The sequence below is a fragment of the Bactrocera tryoni genome, chromosome 3 (assembly GCF_016617805.1).
Source record: "Bactrocera tryoni isolate S06 chromosome 3, CSIRO_BtryS06_freeze2, whole genome shotgun sequence".
Taxonomy (NCBI): domain Eukaryota; kingdom Metazoa; phylum Arthropoda; class Insecta; order Diptera; family Tephritidae; genus Bactrocera; species Bactrocera tryoni.
Window position 1 is genome coordinate 503442 of NC_052501.1, and position 26367 is coordinate 529808.

General features: G+C 39.9%; 1 protein-coding gene and 1 long non-coding RNA gene across 3 annotated transcripts in view; both read right to left on the reverse strand.

The window, feature by feature from the left end:
- The window catches only part of LOC120770332, a 171413-nt gene extending 154746 nt beyond the window's left edge, over window positions 1-16667 (reverse strand). The window contains 2 exon segments of the mRNA XM_040097727.1: window positions 9242-9433; window positions 14702-16667. Of these exon segments, the coding sequence (XP_039953661.1) occupies window positions 9242-9433; window positions 14702-16280 (1771 nt within the window). The 5' untranslated portion in view covers window positions 16281-16667.
- Window positions 16668-16774: 107 nt separating this feature from the next.
- LOC120770333 overlaps window positions 16775-26367 on the reverse strand; it is a 39234-nt gene continuing 29641 nt past the window's right edge. The window contains exons 3-4 of one of the 2 annotated variants that reach the window (XR_005704928.1): window positions 16912-17019; window positions 16775-16801 (exon numbers count right to left, since the gene is read on the reverse strand). This is a non-coding gene — a long non-coding RNA (uncharacterized LOC120770333). The other variant, XR_005704927.1, reaches the window with a different exon arrangement.

Sequence of the window (26367 nt, forward strand, 5' to 3'; positions counted from 1 at the left end):
CAAAATATTTCCCCTCAATAAGTTGTCTTCAGAGGCATTCGTGCATTATGCGGCATTGTGCCGCAGGAAGTAATAAATTTCATAACAACTCAATGCTCGCAGTCAATGTAATTCAATACAACAAATGAGAGATGCGATTGCCCAAACAAAGCGAAATCGAAATGAAATTGATGAGACATGGCCATTGTCCCGCATATTATCAATTCTGTGGCGCGTGACATGAGCGTTGTTGCATGCTGCAAATCTACACAAAATCTGCACAGAGGTGACAGGTAAGACGGATGTCTGACGCACCGTTAAGAGGTGTGTGTGTGTGTGTAGTTGTTTGTGAACTCGCTCGCTGTCCAAAGTGATTTGCTTTGCCTTTGAGCACTTTCGCTCACAGCTGAATTGAAGGAAAAGCGCTGCAGCGTAATATATCTCCGTACAAGCGAAAGGGACCAATCCGCAGCGCTTTATTTGTAGTTGCTAATGAAAACTCTGAGTTCGGTCGCTCAATCAAATCTGTGGCAGCCATTTATCTTCCTTTCAGCGTGCAACGTCTGCACGCGCCACATCCGCGCTGCCTGGGCCGTGACGTCTTTCCACATCAGTTTTACTTGATTTTGCTATCATCGATTATTAACGTATGGAATGCGTCGATGGCATTGGGTAATGTAAATAAAAAGTTTGCAAAATTAATAAAATCGCAGTTTTCTGTTCCCCTCAAGCGACTTCGATGGCATTTGATTTCCACTATTTCACGTATGAATATTTTAATGCCCGCCATTTCCTGCCCGAATCGATTGCTTATTGGACTATATTTTTTGCTGTTGTGAGTTTGATTTTCGCATCCGTTATTCGTTTTGAATGCAGGCGGATGTTGTGTTTATGTGCGCACTTCCCTCCACACACACGAGTGGGTGTATGTGTGAGTGTGAGTGTGTTTATCCTAAAAACTAATCTTGACTCCCACGCTCGTCCGGGCGCATTGCACTTTTGCTTACAAATAGCCTCAAACAATCTCTCTGAGAGCTAACGTCATGTGACACGAGTGCCCTGTGCGAAAAATTGGTGGTGTAATGCAACCCGGAAGGCGAAACTGCTATCGATTTTGAGCAATTTCACGTAACGTGAATAAACGAAGAACTCTTTTTTATTTACCTGTATCTATATATTGACTAGTCGAAAAAGTATTTTCGTAGTTTGTCAATAGATGTCGTTGCAGTCGTATATCTCCAGTGCTACCAATCACATTATGTCAAAAAGGGGAAGAATGCCACGCACGCCAAAATAGAAATTTGTGAAGTCAAGGAGACGATGCTGTATCAGATCGTGTAGCACAAAAATGGTTCGCTCACTTCCATTCTGGAAATTTCGATGTGAAACACGCACCTCGCTCTGGTCGATAGGTCGACCGATAGGTCGAAAACTCGATGAAATTATGGAAAAGAAAAAAGAAAAGGGCCGTCACATAAGCAGCTGTGACATCACTAAGGAACTTAACGTTCATCATTAAACGGGTTTGAACCATTTAAAACAGGCTGGCGACAAAAATAATGTCGTTGTTTGGGTACCATACAATTGTCTGTGAAAAATCTAATGGACCGAATTATCATCTCCGATTCTTTGTGAAACGAAGCGAAGAGCAAAAACTGGAAGAGCTTTGCTGGGAAGTTTTGATGCATTCACCATATAGCACTGACCTTGCAACATCGGACTTATATTTGTTTCGGTCAATGCAGAACTTCCTTAATGGAGTAAAGTTGGCTTCAAGAGAAGTCTGTGATTTTTTGTCGCAATTTTTCGCCGAAAAATCAGAAACGTTTTACACTGATGGAATAATGTCCCTAGCGGAAAAAATTGCAAAAAGTGGTCGAACAAAATGGTAAATGTTTGGCTCATTAAAATTCATTATAAATATAAAAAAATAAGTTGAAGTTTGATTAGAAATACGAAAAGACTTTTTCGACTACCAAAGATTGAGCGAGAAATGAGCTAGTTCTTCCTCGCAGTTTGTCTTGTATTGAGGTTTGAAACTACTAAAAAATGTTTTTACATCGAGCAATCAAAGAACTAAAACCATGCAATGCGATAGCGTCGTCTTAAGCTTCGAACATTCGCCCGAATCCGAGATCTGGATGAAATATGAGGCGCCCCTAAAGCTGTGTGTAGCAACTGTGTTTATTTCTGGAGGTCATTCTTATTGATATGCCACAATTAAAATCAGAAATCTTAGATACATCTGCACATCATTCTTCTACTACCAATTAATAAGAAGTGATCTGGCCTTTCCGACTTGCGTTGAATCTCAACTAGACCACTTATTATGAGCATGCTGTTTGTATGTATGTGTATGCACATACACAATCGTATACACATTTATGGAGGGCTGTTGGGCAAAATTGAAGCTTAAACGGAAATTGAGTTTTCTTCTGCTTTATCTATGGCTCAGCTGCGCCTCGATATCTTCATCCCGAAATATTCGCAATTTGATTTCTTCTGCATTTAATACTCACACAACTGCAGTGCTTTACATACATATATACCCCTCACATTCTGCTCCGGCGGCCGCAGCGCGTGCAAATTTGCCAGTTATGGCAGGCCATTGTGGCGAACAGCCGATAAATTCAATGAGTCCTTTCACTAAGTAAAAATATCTCACGACTGTCTGTCAGAAACCGTATTTGTGTGCCTTTTTGTGCCTGTGTTTAGGTGTGTGCATGCCCTTTGAATGAAGAAGTGGGTGTGTGAGTGGGATGTTTTCAATGGACGGCCGTTGGTTGGCCGTGGCCTGTCCCTTCGAAAACCGTAGCGGTGAGTTAATTGAATTTTATATTGCCGCTGGCCAAAAATAACAGCTTGTAATGGATATATAGTACATATACAAATATACCCTCACATACTTCACGTTGTGATTGAATTTCTCGCATTCTTCTTGCACCCTGTGAGTGCTTGCTCAACAATCGCAGGAATTTCCACACAAATGTCGGCTAATCATATTATCAAAATTCATTTCGGCCCTTACGCCTAAAGGTAGGCTGTGAAATAAAAGCTTTTAGCTTTTTTGCAGTGTTAAATTGAAATTCAAGGTCATCATCTTTTCAGATCATTTAAAAGAATAGAGTATTCTCTAACTGTTCATTCAACAATTGAAACCTCTGCTTTGGAGATCTGGATACCAGGGGCAAATATATTTCATGTCTCTCTTGTCTTAAACATTTTTGAAGCTCTCTTCGATTCAAAAAAGCTTTATATTCTTCGCCAGAGGTTTCTGTATGACATGAAACTTTGTCCTAAGCGCCAATAAAGGCTAGCAATTCGAAGGTAAAACACGGCGTTATGCAGTAAGGAACTTAGAACAAAAAGAGAAGAAGGAGACGTGGGAAATAGCAACCGTTAAATTCTTAAGCTATCATTTGCGCACACGACATTTATTTGTATTAAAAGTAAATATTGTTATGTCATCTAGCGGTTTGCTCTGGTCGATCTTCGCATTTCACTTAAACGTGCTGATACTTACCAGAGGCACACACACACACATAGCCACGCTTATCTGCTCTGTCTATATTGCACAGCAGCTCCGGCGCAACGTTTGATTTTTATTGCAAAGCCATTAAGTGCGCGCCACTCGACCTCGAGCCGCCTCACCTTTATGCGCTTACCACGCGCCACTTTTGACATGCTGTCACGTGCAAATGCAGCCATTCGGATCTTCCCGGTTGACGGATGCGTCGCTTTTCTTGACGTTCAGCACTCGGAGTGTCATCGGCAATCGCTTTAACTGTCACCTTTGCTGTTGTTGTTGGTGTGGCTGTGGCGTCAGTAGCACGCGCCTCATTGGCACATCTTTTAGTGCAGTTTGCGGTGAAGTTGAGCTCGCTTTATTGTACTTTAAACGCATTTTATGGCTCTCCTGTCACTATTGGCGCAGCGATAAAAAGTCCCCGCTGACCTTGCAGCTTTCAGCTGCAATCGAATCGACGGCGTTATGTGCTCGATGTGAGTACGCTTATCATTTGAGAAGCTATAACGTATGGTGTACTCGCTTAACGGTATTTCAAGTAGTCCACGCTGAACACCGACATTGTTGCTTGTAATAAGTCAGAAGAGCCACAACCAAGCGGCGATAAGTGCGCCTTAGCGAACACAGACAATCACATACATACGTACATATTTTTATAATTTATATACCGCGAAGTCCAACATCGTAGAGCAAACGTCACTTTGAAGTGCAGTAATGTAGTCCAGTGTCTAGGTCAATTCCCTGTGATGCTGCAATGGGCTTATATACACATCTCCAGCGCCAATTTATTCTGTAATTTTCATTAACCTCTAAACTCCTGTGGTTAAAATTCCGACTTCACATTATCAGTTGGCGAAACTAACCCCTGATTCGTAAGGATGTCTGAATAAGCAGCAGCGCACAGATGCCTCCATAGCTACAACTTTTACATGGAAAGTTGGACGAACTGAACTTAGAATGTCTAACTCTTTCCTAACATCTCATATTTTTCATATGTAAAACTCGATGCGATATCAAAAATATGTTTAGAAGCAGCATATAACAAATCGACTTCCAAAACCCCAACAAAAGGAATCGAAAATTCTTTGGATTCCTAACATAAAAAAAAAAACATTTTTATTTCAATGAAGTATCGAATCCATCATTCCTTATTACTTCAATAAAATATAAATTTTCTTAAAATTGGACAGAGCCTAAAATTCCTCACGCAAAATGCCAGAAATTGTGTGTGGCAATAATTCGAATAACGAGAGGTTCGCCTGAAACCCAAATTAAATATTCTGTCAAAAGAGACTACCTCCTTTTTAGGACATCTAACTGTTGTTTTATTAATTTTCTCAAATCTTACACAACGACATTGCAATTTAACAGCCTTTTTGTGCCGACCGCTTCAATCTTCTGCTAATCACTTTTTGCTCAAATGCTCAAACAGCCGCTAACCAAATATCAATATTGACCGTTACTGTTGTTCTTTGAACGGGATAATGAAAGTGGAAAAGCAAACTGCACTGAAGTAAAGGAATAAAACCCTCGGATCGGCGGAGCGTTCAATTAAAATGTCAACATTGCCTTTCGTTACGACACTTGAAAGCCGCTGCTGCTCACCGCTCTCATATTTTTCGCCGTTTCTCATCTTTTCCTGCGCCACTTTCTTTACACGTTTCGCAAACTCTTCATTAAAAATTTCCACTGTTCGTTAAAAATAGATGGGCAAAAAGTTTTTCCTCACTTTACACGCGAACGGCTCTTCTCGCTCGTTTTCAAAGGTCAATACAAAGCGCATCATTATCGGCGTTGCCTGATTGAGCATTCGAATCGGTAGCTCTCCATACATATACTCAGTGCAACTGACATAGAAAGTTTACCTTTTAGTTCTCATGTTTTTGCCGCTTATTTCTTTCTCCCACCTCCATTGATGTGCCGCTGTTAGAAGCCGTTGGAAGACTCTCTCAATTTTTTTTTTAACGCGGCCGGCTAAAAAAGTGGCATAAGTGCTTTTCAAACTAAAAACTTTTAATAACAAGCACTTAATAGTTTAATTGAAGATTTCGCCCACACTTTGGCGCTGAATGCATAATTAGGCGGCGCTTTTTCTCTATTCACAGCTCATAAAAGGGCTTCAAAGAGAAGCTATAATTAATAGATGTTCATTAGCAATAGTGTAGTGGTAAAATTATCATTTTTGAGTGGCGATAGTGGCAGTTCATACTGAAGGCCACCACTGTGTAGTGGCTAAAACGCTGGAGTTCGCCAAGAACTGGTCTCAGTAACAGTTTCCGATCAATGAAAACAAACAAGCGTCTAACATTTTTGTATACAAAAACGAAAAATCTTCTAGGCTCTACTAAACTTCATTTGGTAAGTACTTCGCTTTTCTCATAGTAACTAAATCAGAGACTACACAGTTTTGTTCTTATTTTGTTTTTATTTTTCTCATATAAATATTTTCTATAGTGTGTACAAATCATATGCAGACGAAATTTTCAAAGAAACATTTGTTTTAAGAACTAGCCACTTCTTGTATAATATTCAAGGTATACCTCTGGGGCTTGGTTAGTTGGAAAACTGAAAAAATAAATAATAAAATAATAATTAAAAAATGTTTGCAATAGTTGAATCGGTTAACTAACAGAAAGTGAAGGCGATACTCGTGCAATCACCATTGATCAATGGCTAAAACAAAGTGAAGCGGTTTTCTGCAGGGGTTTGAATAGTATGTTCGATTTCCTACAGGCACACAGCGCACAATGAGTACATAAACCGATTATCAAAACCAATAAAGCGCTAATTTCATATGGCATACTCTGTATTATAGTAGTATATGTGGTTCCCGTTATACAAATGTGGTAGTCTGCCCTCCCCCGTGTCTGCATTGTCAACAGATAATGCCACGTAATCCCTCGAAATCCCTCCTAACTGCTATTATGTTACAAACAGACACATATATCTAACGAAACAAATGTCAAATTATGTACAGTTTTTGTTGTAACTACGGCACATATTCACATACTATGCGCCCGAATAGACGACTATATTTTCGTATTTTTCCCTAATTGCCAAAGAATTCACGCTGAATCTAGTCAATGACACCACTGATTATAGATATGCTAGCAGATCCGGCGAAAACACACTAACAAAAAGCTGCGTAGTTGTTGCAGGACATATCTTTTGCCAACTAGTTAACTTTCAAGCAAGAAATTCCAGTTAGAAATCAGATTTCTTTTGACGAATTTGATTTTTCCCCGCTGGATTCCAATCACTTTGTGCTCTTTTATAGTTTGCTCTCTACTCTCGAGTTGATTTATGATCGAAAATACCCGATGCGCTTGCTTTTACTGTGTTATGAAGGCTAAACAACTACAACAACAATAAATAATAACAATAAAGAGAGCGATAAATCGATGGCAATCAAAAGTTACACACACATTTATAAAAGTACATATTTACTCACTAACATTGTAGTCAATACGTGCCGTTACTTACATAACAGGGATATAGCTTCCACTTCTCTATAGTGTTTATAGTATATCGTATATCCAAACATACATATATAGTATACCAGCTAATGCAAATGGAGCCCGTAGTTACATTTTGTCGAAAGGGTTGTCTGACGTGAAGTCCCCTTTGTGCCAAGCGACACAATTTCGAAAGCAAAACCTTGTAATTTGTCATTTACAGACACTGACGAACCCGCCGGCAAACAGACAAACATACCTATTGCACACACATACATACACATACGGTATAATTTACATACGTGCAGCCCTATCTGGGTTACATTCAATTACAGCAGTCAAAAGCGATAGCAAAGTGCGCAGCGCAAGCGGGAAATAAAATTTCCAAAAACCCCAACACGTCGAAAAATGCAGACGCGTATTCAAGTGAGTACTCTCTTATCCAAAACATACAAGGTGGGCGCTGGTAGAATATGGAATTGATTGTAAAGAAGTGTGACCTATTTCGAATTTATGCACCCCGGAAAACTCAGTAATGCTAGCCCATGGGTTGCTTCTAATGTTTACTTTTGAGTGAAATATCGAATGGAATGTTTTTTTCATTTTTCAGTGAAAATCTGAAAAAAAATTGAAATCATATCAAGATAAGACATATGCTAATGTTTAGCTATCTAGTGTCAGTATTAAAGACTACAATGAATTGCTACATTTGAAGTTTGTCGCTGCAAAAAGTCTAAACAAATTTAAAAAAACTAGTAATTTCAACTAAATACTTGTTTTCGAAACTTATTCAATAAGTTTTGAATAGAAAAGCGGCTACATATGATAAACAATGAAATTTCCGAAAGGGCTGACAGGGGGATCAGAGCGAGATGGAACGCCTTAAGTACGCGCAGGATCGTCAAGATCATTGGCAAAAGCTACGCAGGAAAACTTTTGCTTTTTACTTACGCGGTCTCGAAAGGGCTGCCGGACGGCTGTTGGCCTCTTGACAGGTCACAACCTACTGGCATCACATGCGAACCGGAGGGGCGCAAATAATGAAAAAACATGCAAAAAATGCAGTGAAGTTGGCATGAGAGAGACGCTAGAACACCGCTTATTCCTGCGTCCAGGACTATCTAGAACTCGCCTTAAGTATCTATGAGTTTCGGAGTTCAAGGGGTTAGACGAAATACGAAACTTAGACGTGCTGTTGACATATACTTCACGTCAAACTAAACTGAACTCCCATCTGGCATTACTAAGGGCCTAAACTAATCTATTTCAACTCAAAAACTGACTGTGAAATATACCAAACCTCTATTATAGACGGCAGCAACATTTATATATAACAAAACGAACGAATATCTTAAAAGTATTTCCAAGAAAAGTTTTTCTTACTCAAAGTTCGGATTCATACATTCAACGTCTGCCACACTCGTTACAGCGCTTGCTAATTTCACACACTATTTCTTATGCTTCATATTCTTTGTACAGATTTTATTGAGCTCCAAAACTGATGCTGCTCCCAAAATCCCTCCAATCGTCCACACATTTACAAATTATATACATATTATGTATTTAAACTCGCGGAAGTGGGCAAACATGGAGACCGGCGACCGAATTCTATAATTGACGTGCTAAAGCACAATATCCGCTCGTAAAGCTGTGACTCGCCTCGGGGTATTCAGGCAATTTTGAGCTTTGCCACCGCTTTGTAATTGCCTCGTCGCGACTGTGGCCACATGGGTCTTTGGCAACACAGCAGCGGAGGGAATAAACTTTCTACTGAGGCAGCGAATGTATCGCAATTGACATGGGCAAAGTGTGGTTTGACAGTTCGGTTTGGGATAGCCTACGATGAGACGCACACGCAAGCACACAGTGAGAACTGCGCATAAATTATGGAAACAAAAAAATAATAATAAAACGCTTGATTATCGAAATTTATTTGCGCGCAGCTTATCTTATCAGATCACTATAGCTGATAGTCACATCGTATATCAAAAATATTAAACACCAAGTAACAGAAGCTAGTAAAGGGACTGCATTGGACAAGGCTAAATTCGTCAATATGTTGGAGTCACTTTGAAGCTTAGAAAAACCCTGGCTTCTTCAGAACGAAACACTCGTATGATATTAATATAAAAACTTATCTCGAACACTACTTAATACTCTCTGTTTAGGTACAGAGACGAACCATTTCACTCTTCAACCTTTACATTACAAATAATTATTTACAGTCAGTTACAAATTGGCTAAATGGATGAAAACCGAAATGTATTTCTGTGTGACTCACCTGTTTTGATTAACTTAAAGTTGACATTATTTTGGGATTTGAAAGCCTCATTCAAACTGCTGTGTCCGTAATCCTTTAGCACCCCATTGTAGGAAGCCATTCCGGCCCGCGGGCCAAGGGAACCACTGCGTGGCCCCCTCCACCCAAAGAATCTACGACTTTTTCGACCACTTGAAGATTTTGTTGAAGAATCTGCTGGCACCCGAAGTCCCGGTGGATGTTGAGTATGTTCAGTGAAGTTTGAAGCGAAGGTGGTTGAACCATTTCAGTGTGTAGAGAGAGCGAAAGGAGTAAAAAATTTCAATATATTAGTGAGAGAATTGGTGCTTCTGAGCGTTAAAAACGAAAACTAAACCAAAAACAGAAAATAAAATGGAAATTATACTTAAACTAAGAAATTGTATTTTAATAAATTAAGCTTATTAAGGAACACACATATAAACCATGCAACAAAGCTAAATCATGCGCAAAAACTTAAAAACTAAAATCATGCGTTGTGGGATAGATGAAAATATTTCAAATCAATATTCAAAGGAGAATATTTGAAAACGATTTTTAGGAGCAGAATTCATGTAATGGTCAATACTTTCGACTCTTTAGGTGAACCAGCATTTTCTAGTCAAAAACTAGGAGTTTTATTACCTGCGGAAACACCTCGCTTCTCGTAAAGGCGGTGGCTTCTACTGTGACTACTTTTGGAGTCTTTTTTAGCACTATTGAACGCACTTCATTTTCTATTTTATTTATTCGGATTAAAGCGTGGAGTCGCACCCCAACAGTGTGATTTGGAGCAAATGACCTTCATGGCAGGGCAATCAGCTGTGACGGCCCGTGTGCCGAAGATAATTGCTACTACTGGCTCGGCCCTTCCTTTCCTTCGAGTGCCTCTCAAAGGGAGCATTGCTGTACCTCATCAATTATTCATGAATGCCTCAATTGAGGTTCTTATGCTTGTTTACAGCTGTCTGTCAATCTGAAGCAAACAGCCTGTCGGAGTGTAGAGAGGAAGAGTATGCAAAAACCGAAGCACAGCTAAGCAGACGCTAAGGACAATTATCAAGCGCAGAACGGCAACGCCGCTCAATGCCGCATCCGACGGTTTAAAGTCTAAATATGTATACAAACAAGCTTACCATGCTCCTTCTAATTTTGTTATGAATTCGTAATGTCGAAGGTAAACAACCGTCCGCAATTTAAAATGCACAAACGCATGCGTTCACAGACATAACTGCCACAGCCGCGGGGGAAATGCCAGCTACGAATAAGGAAGAGTATGAATGAACTCGCGGCGGCGAGGCGTGTTTAGGGTGCGATTTCCCACTCGCGTATTGAAGCGTTAACTGATGAATTTTTAAAATCGAAATCAAAAATGTATGCGAAAGCTTCCGCCTTGGCTTTTCTATGGATTTGTGGCAAATAAATGTCCAAATAAATGTCCGTAACGCAACACGCAAATTCACCACTCGACATCCTCCCTGTCTGATCAATGATAAAATACTACAGAATAAGCTTATGTTTTTGTCCAAGCAAAACACACCAAACGAAGTCTTTCAACAAACCTTTGCTGAACTGGAATCTAATTACACAAATAATGGCTGGAAGTTATTGTTTACGGATGGCTCCAAGTCCACCGATTCCACTTCGTTAGCAGTTGTCACTGTCACAGGAGAAATTATTTGCAATTGGCTTCTTCCCTAAACTATCCTTCATGCAGTTAATTACGCAAAAAAGACTAAAGGAAAGTTCCTCATCTGTACAGACAGCAAATCGTGTATGTCTGCAATAACGTCTCCTTCCAATCGCAATCCCATAATAGAAGTAATCAGAGACGCGGTCATTGGTACCCCTCAGAAAATCCAAGTAATGTGGATCCCTGGCCATGCTGGTATTACAGGCAACCACTTCGCAGACCTCGCTGCGAAAAATGTAGCCAGGACTCCTGCCTTAACATACTACGTCTCATCCAAGCAAGACATTCTTAACCTTATTAAGCACAAAAGGCATCAAAAAAACGCAAGCGAATGGAAAACATTTAAACATCACTACGCGGTCATAAACCCAGCCAGAAATCGTATAATCTACTCGTCAACAGTTCCAACTAGCGCAATGAAGACATATACTCGATTAAGGATTGGACACACTATCATAACACACGCCCATTTACTATCGGGTAAAAGCCCATCCATTTGCCCCCTTTGCGAGGACACCGCTACTATCAAACACTTACTCACACTCTGTCCGATGCTTCACTCAACAGCCCACAACTCTGGCAACATTGATCTCATAAAACTACTAAGTGAACCTTCAGAAAAAAACGTGATGATTGTATATAGATTTTTAAAAACCAACGATTTGTTAAAATATATTTAAGCAAATTACATCTTTACTAACCCTTAGCAATTAGAATTTTTCACCTAGTTATAATTACAAGACGGCTGAAGGCCTCGTAGCCAGTGCTGCGTTTATGTATTTATATAATAAAAACTCTTTTTGTTATATGAATTATTATAAATAAATAAAATAAATAAAATAAATGTCCAAATTAAACCCGTGTTTGAAATTCGTAAAATAAACTTCCAAAAATTCATTGTAATTTTAATATATAAAAGATAAAAAACGGAGTTTTAATTAGTTTATTTCAGAAATATATAAGTTTTTTCCGGCGACTCCAAAAAAGTCGATAAGGATTTTTGAATTAATTAGCAGATCAAAAAATATTACAATTAATAAAGGTCTTGGCACAAAAAACTGGGAAACGAAAATAAATAATTTGCGTCATCCAATTCCTTTAAATTCAGCTTCTCTAAACTCTTCTACTCTTCTGCTTAGTTCCAACTAATACGTTGATTTTCCATAAATTGCTTTCGTGAAGCAAAAAAGTTTTAAGTTCTTAACCGTTAATGCCTACAAAAAAACGGAAATGGTTACCATGCAACTCTGTGAGCGATTTGAGCACCAAATATTTTGCGAAGCCTAGGGATATGCTACACATAATTGAAAATTGGATACTTTTCTATCAAAATGGAAAATGTGCGATGAGCCTCAGCATTATTATATTTTATGACGCCATAGAACTTTCTAAAAATGCGAAATGCCACAATGTTCGATACAACGCTTCTTAATTAATTGCAATTATTGATAATTATCAGCGAAAGCTGTTGGGATTTACGTCAATGAAATGTGAAACTATTACCTTTATCCCCACACTACTTGGCTTCCTTCGCGGGGAGCAACCCGCTGTCAAATACACTGACATTAATTCGATATTTTCCACTGTATTTGAGGCATGGAATTGTGAATACGAGATTTCTATGAAAATATAATATTACCACCTTAAGCATGTAAGCAAGAGCTGAGCTGGAGTGGAACCGCTGATTAAGTAAACTCACAGATTTTAAGAACATTAGAAGCAACATTTCTGAAAAATCTCTGTATACATATTTACTTAAAATCGGATAGTTATCTTATTTTCGAATACATGCTGTGCGCCTAAAGGAATATCACGAACAATTTTCCTTCAGAGACCAATGGCAGCGAAAAACTACCTCTGCAGCAATAGGCAACCCCTAAGAGGGATCCATTGCATCTTAACTTCGGAATGGCGGAAGGACACGGGGGTTGTGCGAGACGACAATTGCAATTCACTTTGCGCCGAAGTTTTTAAGCACGCAACAACAGTTAGCTACAGCAACTGGCCGAGCCATGTGACACGCTCTCAGCGGATGTGTCAGGCAGTATTGCCACTAAAGTTGGCGCCCGGGTCGCTCCGTAGCCAAGCGCGGCAGTTATGCTGAATAGTTTTGGCGTTATTTTCAACCAACTTGCCATATTCTACTCACACTTTGCTCGGTTAATTTTATTTTATATTGTCATATTGTTGTTGCATTCGCATGCTTCGCGCTTCGGGACCAAGTCAGTCGCCGCAGAAAGTCACTGCAATGAAAATTCATTTGAACGAATTCAATTTCTTTTGTTGTTTGTACTGTTATTACTATTGTTTTTGCTTCTCGTTGTTGCTGTTGTATTGTCTACATGTTGCATGCGCGTGCTCCTGCAACCTCGCTGCCTTTAATACCGAATTGCATTGGTGCAAGCAATGTTTTTGCCATGGAAGCGGGTGTTCAAGGGGGGGTGGCAGCCCCCGGAGTCTCGTCACGTACCTTTCGTTGGCCCTCGTGTATGTACCGAACAAAGTGTAAACATTGTGAAAAATGCGCGCATAACATGCCGCACAGGTACATAACACAGCTGCAGGTCGACTGCAACAACAACAATAGCAACGCAAATAAAATGTAACAGCGCTTTTGTGGCCCCCCACGGAGCGTAAAGGGGACTTTGTGCATATGTAAGTACATGCGTTGGCATTTGTGTTTGACATGTGTGCTTTGTTGTGCACAGTCGGCGCGAATTACGAAAGCAACAATACTAAATAACTCCACTTGTGTGACGCAAGGCACTAATTATAGAATACAATAGCAACGACATTGGTTCTCAGTGACAAGTCCCCAAACCATGAGAAATTTGTAGACCCCTAACTTGGTACTCTTTTAGTAAGACCTCTAAAATTCTGATAAAAGTAACTAAAATAAATATTTTAGAAAAATGTGGACAGCTCCTAAAAACTGCATACTACAGCCCCGGGTTCATATTTGGAGACTCATTTACGAAAAACTACACAAAGAGTATTTGGCATTAATTTATAACCCAGAGAGGGTCGCTTGCAAAATTCAACTTAACCTTACGAATGGTTGGTTCGCTCAGCACAGAGCTCGAGGAATATTCACTTAGCCGTGATCAAAATCCCCAAATGATTAACTCGAATTTCTGTACCCCAGAAGACATTTGCGCAAACAGCTGAGAACTTCAACAGATTGCTTTGAAGGTTAGGTCTAACCATAAAACAGTTCTCAAAATATTATCATTGCGCACTTTTCTTCCTGCCTTTATGAGTAATTTATATGAAAACTTTACGCTACATAAAAGCGGTTCCGCAGAGTCATTCTATACCACCCTCTCATTCCCACTCCCATTAAAAGCATTTCGGTATTCTTTGAAGAATACGCTTCCATTTGGTATGTGGCAACCTTGTTTTTTTGTCAAAGCATTGCATTAGTGGGGCAAAACACAACAACAACACCAAACAAAAAAGCAAATCAAAGTTAGACTAATTTAGCGGTTAATTAAATAAAGCAATAAAGAGTAACAAATTTTGAGGTTAGATTCAAGTCGTTCCGAATTTCGTTCAAATCTTTTTGATGCACGCAGTTCATTCTCTTTAACTGTTTCAAACTATTAATTCAGCAATCTCTTTTGATTGACAATGATCGGTCTTTGAATTCAATTTATTTATTTATTTTTATTTTTTATTTTATTTTAGAAAAGCCTCTTGAACTGCAAAACTGTAAATCTTAATATGATTAGTTATTGTAAAAGAATGTGTGTTTTGAAGGCACCTGTCACCTTTCTGGGGCACAACACCACTACTAACGGACGCCGCACGTCTTTCGCGGTTCGGTGACACTGGTTGCTCGGTGGAACGTGATCGCGAGTTCATCGCCGTCTTGCCCTCATTTGGAGTGGGTGCAAACAGACCGCCCCCACCACCGCCTCCACTGGCACTCTTTGTGCTACGCCCATCTATTTGCGGCGAATACTGACTGCTGGCACTCGATAGAGATCCGGTAGGAGCCGAGTTCGGCGTCATCGGCTGCAACTTATACTTCGGTTCTCCCGACTCGAAGAACGCATCGAAATTGCGTTGTCGCAAATTTTCGCAATTAAAGACTGGGTTATCGACAAGTAGTTGTAGATCTTCCTTCAAGCGATTCGATTCGCGCTGATCGGTTGAGGTAGAACGTCCTAGTCTGCCCAAAGGCAGGTGTAATTTTGGACGCAAACGAGACGATTTGCTTGGCGTAGGGGACTTAGGCCGCGGTTCTGGTGGCAGATCCATCGGTGACATCGGTCGACCCCAGCCTGGGCCATAAATAATCTGTGTTGGATCGGGCGAAGGTGGTTCGAGAAATACGCTTGGACTACGGTCGCGCGCACTAATCAGTTGTCCACCACCCCCTCCAAGTGATGTGGCGCCCGCATATTCATCCAATTGTTCCGTCTCATAGCTGAGCTGTGGTGTCGCTCCGCGCTGCGGCGTAGGACCACGTTGCGGTGTGGTGCCGCGTATAGCTGTACTGCGCTCGAGCGTGGGTCTTGGCCCACCTTGACGGCCCTGCATCGAACGCGAGCTGTCTGTCGCATCGTTCTGCATTTGGCTGGCTGTGGCTGAGTTGTTGAGTCGTTTGGAAATACTGTTATGCTTCTGAATTTGCAAGTGTCGCAATAACTGTTCCTCTTGCTGTTGTTGTTGTTGTAGAAGTAGTTGCTGATGTTGGTAATCTTGTTGTTGTTTCTGCTGCAAGAGCAACAATTGCTGCTGATGTTGCAGTTGCGTCGGTGACGGCGGCGTCTGTTGGTGTGCACTGCGATTGCTTCTGTTGCTCCGCACACTCGAACGCTTGGAGGCGGCTGCGTCCGGTGTAGGCACGGCCGAAGCCGAATGTGTCAGGGATATGCGCGATGTGCGTGAGTTGCGACGAGTTGGCGTTGGCGGTAGGGAGTTCGCGGCGGCTTGCTGTGAAGTGGGTTGGGCTGGTTGGCTGGGATCGTAGGTGAAGGCGGTGGTGAAGACTGGCGCAGCGGCGGACGCGCCGCTATTCAAGGTCCGCGACGCAGACGAGTTGTGTGCTGGTACAGTGGTGTTGGCGCTGCTGACGTTACTACTGTTAACACCTTGACTGGCGGCAGTTCTACTGCTGTTTGTGGCAACCGCGGTTACGGCCCTGTTGTTAGTTGTTGATTTGTTTGTATCAGTGGTGGTGGCGATTGCCGATGGTAACGGCGGTGGCAATGATCTTGGTGGTATTTCTATTGGCACTTCGGGTTCACGCAGACAGTCGAGTGTTGGTCGTGGTGCTAGACGTGGTATGGCGGGACCATATGTCATCAAAATGAGTTCATCAGCTGGAAATATCACAAACATTCCTGGCCGCCCCCATGTGACATGGTGACTCCGCGAATCTCACACACTCTCCGCCTCTACAGTTGCGATTGAGTTGCTGCTGCTGATATCTGGACGGACAAGAGCTTAAGGGAACACTTTTGGGCAGATTTAGTTGAAGATTTTTGTCTTTTATATGCTCGATGGGATGTTTTGGTGGATATTTCTTTAAAGTACGCTATATATAGTTATCACTTTGCTCTTACGTTCTCAGGTTATTAAAGCCTATTTTCTTTGTATATTCTATTTACATAATTCTGTATTGTTATAGTTATATTTTATTTTAAAATTATCTTTCGTATTGATTATTTACTTATGCAAATTTTTTAATGTTAAATTACTTATACAGTGTCTATATTATTGTTGTTCTGGTCTTCGTAGTTTCTTTTCTTGTCTTTTTTCGTTTTGGTTTTTGCTCTCAAAAACCGCTAAACTCAAAATTTGTTTTTTGAAATTTCAACTTAAGACTTTTTCAAATAAAAAAATCAGATAAATCACAACATCTATAAAAGTGAATATATAGAGACGGTATAAAGAATAAATGTGAATCCACACTCATTTAACAAAATATGTAGATAGGTGTCTACGACAATCTCGCTTAAGCTTAACGTACGTCTTTAACTCAGGGAAAGCAAATATCACAAACAAAACTGATACATCCCGCGCTATCCGTCGTTTAAAGGTGTCGTCGTCATTTAGCGCGTGGCATATTGGTCGATATCTGCAAGAAGAAAATACTGAGAATAATTAGATTTCTTTTTAGCGGAATACAAAAATGTATTAAGCATAATTAACTCAATTATAATTGTTACTTAATTTCAATACTTTAATTAAAAATGCATAGCTATAAATAAGAAAGAATTCAATAATTTGGTAAATAGTTTGGTTTTTGGTTGCGAGGCGTTTATTCCCCAAGCGAAAGTGAGAGACTCAACAGATTTGCCAGTGTCTTAAATAAGCCAAAACATGCTGAACAGAATCGTCGTGAAGCATACGCTGGCGCTTAGCTTCCCATTAGAACACATTTCCGCTGGTAATTTCAGCTTGTTTCATTAGATGGCCGCCAATTTGTAACGGTGTATGCGTGTCGACTGAGCATTTGCAGTATTTGCCGGCACAACGGCAAAAGTGCCTTTTGCTGGATGATGAGCCCCCAGTGCCAAGCCAGCTAATAACCGAGACAACAAAGTGTAACGAAAACAAAACCAGAGCATAAAACTTTTGCGAATCCATTTAGGCGTCGCGCACAATTTGCTCAACTTTTATGTATCTCATACCTGGCAGCAAATTTCATTCCGGTACGTGCCAGATACAGTATATGGTCACCAAAATAGGAATAGAGCATTGTTATCTAATTTTCTTTCTTATTAACGAGTTAATTGAAATGTCCCCGACACGACAAATAGATGGCGCTACAAGATTTACATCCTTATGATTTTTAGTTAGCCCTAATCTTCCAAACTCGCGTGTATAGACATGACAGCTGTCGGATGATTAGTTTGTGAAATACATCATTTGGTGAAGCAGCTTTCGTTATTGTGAAAAGGAAAATTGAAAAAAAGAACTTCGCGTGTTGATAAAATATTGCTTTTTGAAGGGAAAAAATACAGTTGAAGAAAAAACTTGGTTTGATGGCGATTTTCTGGTCACTGTCACAGAAAAAGCAACCTTCAAGGATTGCCACTCTAAGTTAAGATGCTGCAAAATGAGCATCGAAGACTCAGCTTTCGAGATATCAATCTGCAAACTTCTCTGCAAGAATTTGGCTATTTGTCGTAATTCCCAACATCGGTTGTTTAGAATTGTTTTCATTTAACGAGGTATCTCATCAAACATATTTGACTTCGAGTTATTATCCAAGGAAACAGTGCAATGTCTAAAGCAATTGTTTAGATCGAGCCACTACAGCATATACATAAGTAGCTGTCATTTAAAATGACAAATCAAGTACTTGTAATGAGTCCTTTCTATTTGTGAAGAGTATTTTAATTCGGTGCAACCGAAGTAAGCCTCTTTTTGTTTTCATTCAAATTATATCAGCTTATTGACTTCTGTGCATGAAGACTAGTTTCACTGTACGCAGATATTGGACTCCCAAGTAAGTGTGAGCTTTCCCAACTGATCAATATAAGTCAATTTCGAACTTAAGCCACCATCTTCTAGGTAAGGGCTCAATATCCTTCAACTTTTGCTAGAGTAATCCAATTATATGGAGAGATGCTGTGGTATAACCTTTGCGTCGGCTTTCCTTCGCTATTTCACTTTCACCTTTTTGTGGGTTATTTGCAATAACGGTAACCTTTACCGCAAGTTTTATTAAGTACAAAATTTCATTACATTAAAGCATTACACACTACACCTACGCACACGCACATTTATTCACACATACACACATATCTATAAACATAGTAGCCTTATTAAAGACTTTTTGGACGTCGGCTGGATAACAGGCTGCTCTTCGTGTGCAAAATTTCGCTTTTGTCTTAATTTACTTTCGGTTTTCGCAGACCGTGCTACTTCCACTCTCGCTTGCTTTCTGTCCGTGATATAATTTTTTAACACAAAAGTGCTTCAACGACTAAAGCGTATCCAACTTTTGTTCATGGGTGCATAGGTTGGTTCGAAAACTTTTTCATTTGGCCAAATGTGTGCAACAATCCTTTTTAATCCAGAAATGTTAGGTCTATTAATCCTTAAATGAGATATTAGTGAGAATAATGAAGAAACCCAAATAGCCACTGTTTTGAAGAAGGGATATTTAAGGGCCCCAGCTTGATTCAATAATATGTAAATTCGTTTAAACTTGTATTTTCTCTTAACTTTAATTAAATTTGTATTCAATAAGTTTCTGTACTACCCGTTACCCAACCAAGAATATTGCCGCAGCAGTGCGAACATTCGAAAGTATTTCGTGGACATCGTGGCCGGTCGAGCCTCTGGTTGACTGTGAGCTTTTTGACTTATTTTGTGGCCGCATCACTTCCAACCGTTTGTGGAAATTACAACAAACTCTGGACAAATTGCACTGCAAATAAAATTATTCTTCAATTTCCTAAATTCTTTACTGGACTCTTAGCTGTGCGTTATTCGGGTTTGGATTGTTCAGTTTATTACACTCCTGTGGTACACTTGCGCATAATAAAACTCGAAAAAACAAAAAAAGAGTGAAATTTTATGTTTTTTTTTTTGTTGGGCATCAATCAATATTGAAACGGGTAGACCCGTTTGATTGAGAATATTCGATCACACCTTTTGCAAGTTCATAAGACCAAAGATTAGTTTTATGCCAAGCGCGCTCTACTGCCAATTCCAAAACACCAAAATTGTTTTTTTTTTTGTTTATACTTTCTCGAGAAACTTGCCACAGTTACTTAATAACTAACGCAGAAAAATTACAAAACTACATTTAGCAGGGTTTTATGAATAAAACTTCACTCAATAATCAATATTCTCAACCTTCAAAAGCAAGTGACAATTGAGAGCAACATTTTACCAAAATCCAGAAAAACATCAAATCACTGCCTTCAAGTCTTTCGAACACCACTTTTCTTAGGTTTAGTTCTCATCTCGCTTCCTTCTCTATAATCACAGCACAAGAATCTGTAATGCCACTTAAGGCAGCCGCAGCCTGTTAGCCCCTTGGAAACAGTGCGTACAGACTTTCGGTTATTATATTAGCAAATTAGGGAAGAAAACTAATTGCGATTTAAGTCCACGCCGCTTTCATTACAACAACTATGAAGGTAATTATCGCAAGCTAAAAGATATCTCTTCTACTATAATTCTTGAATTTAGAGGCTTTGAAGACTCGCGAAAACCTGACACTAATCTACACCTGCGCCATTCAGAGTACGCTTCAGCCGAATTAGCAATCCTCGAAAATGACATTTTAATTGCGCAAAGTGTGTTGAATTTGATGTTTATGGGAGTGGGGGGTGTAACGGTTGCAATAGCAAGCTCATCCGCAGCGCAAATGAGGACTTGAAATTTCAACTCAATTTCAAATTGAAACAAAATTTTACAAATGACAATCAAATTGGGTAGCTTCAGCATATACCTGACATTCTAGGTACTCTGCGCACACTTGCACTCCCCTCTTCAAATACCCCAAGCGTTTACACCTACCACTTACCTAAAAAGGGAAATCAATTATTTATCTTATGCAAACTACATTCGGTGAGCTCACATACATACCCCCTCCCCACGGACGGACGTTCTGAACTGCCTTTCTATTGCCACATTTTAGCTTCGCTTTATTGATATCCTTCTAGTTGCGCAATTTCTGCGCTGGAAAACATTTCAAAATTGTTTACACAATATTATGCATGTAAATGTTTGTATCTTTTATGCGAAAGGGAAATAACAAGTCCAAACTACTTCCAGAGACAAGGATATGGAGCAAATTGTTATTTGCTTTGCAATCATAATTGAAAGCTCTTACGAAGGCAAGTGCGCTCGTGTTGCTCGTGTTGCGGACAGAAAAAGGTACGCTCTAGCTCTCCTGCCAGTTCGACATGTGAGTAGCATGAGAACCCAGTCGTCGTCAGTACAATTTTACATTTATGGTGAAGGCGAGCAATACAAGTTTTTTTAAAAACCAGGAATTAAGTGAAGTTTCTTATATTTTCCAGCAATAAAAAAAGGTCAAACCAAACAAACAACATTTATAAACACTTCAAATGGTAAATGAAATAAAAACTTGTTTTAACCATTAAAAATACTTCAATGTTAGCCTCCAGTTTTTTAATCAAACAAGTGAAGTTTTAGAGTTAGCTGGTGGAGCGTACAATATTCAGAGAGGCATTTTATCTATATTTGAAAATTACAACAAAAAGTCTTCACACTGAATTTTTCGGGTTATCCGGAAACCGCTATTGAAATGTCTACCTTAATTCAGTCAACGCAAGGACCGGCAACAATTTACCACTGGGCTAACTTATGGGTTAATCGGAAGAACGCAAAGGTAAACACGAACTATTGAAGTCCGGAAATAAGAGCTTTTCCATCTCCTCCGCAGCCTATTCACTTGTGTACGCAAGCAATCATCGCAGGTAGATCCCTCATACGCCCCTACACACCTTATCCGGATGGTGATGTTAGGCTATATTTGCTTGCGAAATATTTGGCTGGCCTGAAAAGCCAATAATGTGGGCAAGAAGGTAGTCGTTTGCCTTTATTGCAGAAGTTTGTTAGAACTGCCAACTGTCTCATATATGTGACAAGTAATGCGTGTGTGTGTTTGCGTGCATTGTTGGAGGCATTCTTTCAGTTCGTTGAACACGGTGTTATTTCATTTAAAGAGTGGCCAGGAAATTATAACAACGACGCACTTACAAACCCCAAAGCTCTCATGGCTGGTTCCCAAAAATTGTGTGTTTATGTTAATATCATTGACGGTAACAAACGTGACGAAATTTATAAATTCTTCTCGGTCATTGTCGTCCGCTTAATTTCATTGGGAAATAGCAATTCGTGACATCAGGTACAATATAAATAAACAACTTGAGTAAGCTTACAAGATGTGGCAAACAAAACGTCTGCGATATTAAGAAGGCTTATCTCACGGTAATTAGCGCAAATTGTGGAGTCGCCTTTTTTGTGGATTGGGCAGAGCATACTTAGCTTCCAACCTTCGGGCATGCTTTGTCAGACCATATCTTGCAAAGAAGCTGATGCATGCACCTTGTCGGTTCTTTGTAATCGTATTTGAATAGCTCGGCCGGTAATGCAGCTGTTAGATCACCACTTTGGTTCCTACAAGAGTATGCTGCGATCTTGAAACCTTCCGTTAGTCACCGCATCTTTTCGAAGAATTTTGTAGCATAAGCCCTGTCGGCCAGCTTCTTAAGCTCTTTATGCTCACGCATTTCGGCATATTTGTTTTTTTTTGTCTGCAGGTATCTAGCGCATGCCGCTCGTGTTATGGTCGATTGTAACGTTACGAGTTAGGCAGTCTGCTTTCTCTCCGCTGCGACACGGCAGTCCTCATCGTACCAGCTGTTCTTTTGCCTTTTATGTGGTATCATAACATGATCAATCTGCTTTCGAACTCTTCGATTCGAAGACAGCCAAGTGCCTTGATGAGTTTTCTTGTGTAGGATTCTGGTACTACCGACAACTATATTTCAAGCCCATTCAAAGTCGATAGCCTTAACCGATTTTGATAAGTTTTGGCACGGAGGCTGAATTTTCTAGCTGCTGTACTTCAGAAGTCTTCTTTGCCCATCCTGGCGTTAAAGTCGCCTAGCACAATTTTTATATCGTGGCGGTTTTCATAAGTGCACTCCAGTCGCTCACAAAAGACATCTTTGGTCATATCGTCCTTCTTTTCTGTGGGAGACGTGGGCCCAAATCAGTGTTATGTTGAAATTCGCTTATTCACTCCACTATATTTGAGTACGAGTAGGTGAGTGTGTGTGTGTGGCAGTGGTTCATGCCCGGCGGATATGAAAACAGGAAATGGCTGCAGTCATGCCAACATTCCGACCGTCAAAGGTATACAACAACGGGATGATGGGACAAAATCCACAACTGCAACAACTAAACACACTCATATTTGCAAAGGGAAATATTTTCACAGTAGTTTGAGAGCTTTTACTCGCTCCTTTGAAATTGACGCGCTTCAACGTGGCCTTAGCAAGCGCGCTTTTCACAGTACTTGCCTAAATGAAGAAATAACAAAGTGGAAACAATATGTGCGAATATGAGATCGTGTGTTCCACCAGCCCTCTTAAATAATTGAGCTTATGTTGGTATATATGTATGTACATATGTCTTTATTTCGACGACCAACTGCAGCTTTCGTTTCGATAAGCAAGTAAGAGATACATTTTCGCAGACGGCTTTTATAAAAAAAAAAAATAAAAATGTGATTTTAATAACCGAAGAATACCTAAGCTTATGGTAGTTGGTAGTATTTTGTAAGTAAACTTCGCTCTGCTTTATCACGTCTACGGTGGAGTCTTTCTTCTTCCTCCTTTCAATGACGGGATAGTAAATCGATTGCAAAGCTGCTTACTCGCTAAATTGCTGTATAAACTTTGGAAATTTACCTTCCTTTCATGCATATAAATAGTGGAATCAGTTCGCTTTTGCTCCACCATTTACACATTTCAGTTATCAATTTACCTTTGACCTGAATGTTTCATCGAAATGCTATAATGCCCTCCTGCAAGTATTCCCACCAATCAGGAGAAGCTTAGAAGACAATTAAAACGTCATTAGAGAAACCGCACCCGAAGAACTGGACAAGTAAGTAGCAAGTCAAAAAGAGTTCTTAGCAAGAAAAACACTCGAGGACAAGTTAACTTGAAACACCGTACAAACCGTTGCCCAAAGAGGATAAAATCTCACCAAAAAAACATTTTTTGAAAATAACTTGGAAAATGACGAGTGGCTCATGTCAATCGCAACGAAACTTCAGCGGAAAGTTTGTGAAAACTTCACACAATTTTCCAAGTAGCAAGTTTACTTTGGACCAAACTACTCGGCCAGCACTTTCCCCGCCCGCTCGAGGGTACGCATGTATGAGCGAGCTGTGACCACAAATTAAGCTTGTACTTGCTGCAAATGGGCGGCAAATCGGACGGCAATTTCGCACAACCAGACGAGACAACAGCACACACACACACATATATACATACATATATTAATAAAAAAAGTACACGAGGAGTTTGTCAGAAGACAAAGTGGGAGAAAACTTTGTGTTGACTACAAAGTGCCGGTTGAAATAAAATTTTCGCCAGCCAGCAACAACAGCAAGGCGCTCGCCTAACACAACAACAACTGAACTGGTGGCAAACAACAAACACTGCAAGTGGACAGCTGTGGCAGCAACTGTCGGAAAATAATTCTGAGCAGCTGTTCAAATTCGAAATGTTTCAAGTTTAATATGTGCGAGCGGGCAGAGTGATGAGAGCGGTGCGGGGGGTGCGGGGTGGTGGCCGTGCCCACGCAGTTGCAGATAAATGAATTAATGGATGCAGGAATGAATGATTTAGTGGTCGAATGAGTGCGACATTGCAGGAGATTGGCGATTCGTTGCCATTAAAATGTCGTTTGGGCGTTTAAAGGCGAGTAAATAAATTCGGAAATGAATTTGGTAGCGTGAGGTGTGAGGGGTGAGAAGCAGATAAGTCAATTAAATAAGTCGTTTTGCATAGCACAAAGGACATCTGTGGCAATGAATGGAATGAATGGACGTGGACGTCAGTGGGATTGGGAACAAAATGCTCAGATTTGTATGGATTTAACTTTGCGTAACTTGTGAAGTGCAATGGCCGACCGATCTGCAAAGAAGAGGGAACAAGAGCGACGAAGAGAGCGAAAACTAGAAAAGTAAATGCTGCAACTCGTTCCAAATTTCGGTGGAATTCTGGTTATTTGCTATCGTCAGACTGAATAATCATATTCAGGATAGAATGGTAAGCAAAATATTGGTAGTCGAAAAAGTCTTTTCGTATTTCTAATCAAATTCTAAAACAAAATATAAAAAGATTTTTTCGACTACAGTAAAAATAAATGTGTGTTCGTAAATAAAACAAAAAACCAGCAACTTCACTTGCGCCGCAATTAATATACGCTTCACAGGTGCATTTCTTGTAGCATGAAGGGGCAAGATATGTATCTTGATTTTGATCGACCGGTTTGCCAGGCAGCTTTATGCTATAGTGATTCCATCTAATCACTCACAAAACTAATACGGCTGTGTAAACTGACGTTGAGCAATACCAAAAGCTCCGCCAGGGTCGGGAACGACCTCTCCGAACCGTTCGATACCAAACGAGGTTTCAGACAAGGCGACTACCTATCGTGCGACTTCTTCAGCCTGCTGCTGGAGAAAATAATTCGAGCTGCTGGCGTACGCCGATGATATTGATAATATTGGCCAACCGCGACGTTAGTTCTGCTTTCTCCAGACTGGAGAAGAAAGCAAAGCAAATGGATCTGACAGTGAACGAAAGCAAGACGAAATATATCCTGTCATCAAACAAACAGTACTCGCGACTAGACTTGCTCGACTAGGGTTAAGTTGTAGATATCTTCGTCTATCTTGGAAACAGCATTAACACCAACAACAACGTCAGCCTCGAAATCCAACGCAGAATATCTCTTGCCAACAGGTGCTGCTTTGGACTGAGTAAGCAGTAAAGAAGAAGATCTCAACTGAACAAGATTTTACCGTTACCTTGGTCTATACTCCGTGCCGAGTTTGGCAAAAAACTTTGTCAAACAAAAACGCATTCCCTACTAGAACTTAATTTTATCAGTTTGTATGACAGCTATATTGCCCCAGAAAATATTCGATGCCAAAATTCGTGAAGATCTCTTGTAAAAAAAATATTTCTTTACAAAGATCTTGATTTATATCGGTCACTTTGTATGGTCCGATATCCGCAGTTCAGATCGATATTTGAACAACTAAAGAAGTGCTTTGCGTACATATGGTGCAAATAGACAGACATGGCTGAATCGAATCGCTTATATGCGATATACTATATATGTACTTTAAGGTTACTCGATGATGTCAAAAGCTTTGTAGAATAAAAATTATTTTGAGTTTATCTGAATTTTACAGAATTAATTAGTTTTACCACTTTTTGCCATTTTTCCGCTAGAGAAAATATTCCATCAGTGTAAATCGAAATTTCAAAATTTCCAGAACGGAAGCGAGCGAACCATTGTTGTGCTACACGTACTAATACAGCATCGTCTCCGTAAACTTCACAAATTTCATTGATGGCATGCGTGGCATTCTTCCGTTTTTATACAAAAAATTCAAAATATTGCGAATTTCTGCATTATTTCCACTCATTTTTGAACAACTGTAACTTTTTTCTACTTCTTCGAATTTAAGTTTTTTTGGTTAAATGAAGCGTAAAGTCTCACCTTTCCAACACTATATGATATGACACATACCTTCCAGTGTTGGAAGGACATCTATGAACAAAATACGAAAAGACTTTTTCGACGACCCCAATATTAGAACATTAAATACAAAGTTTTATATTTATATTTATAAATGCTGACAAATTAATCTGCAAATTTAGCTCATTCAACCTTTTCACTC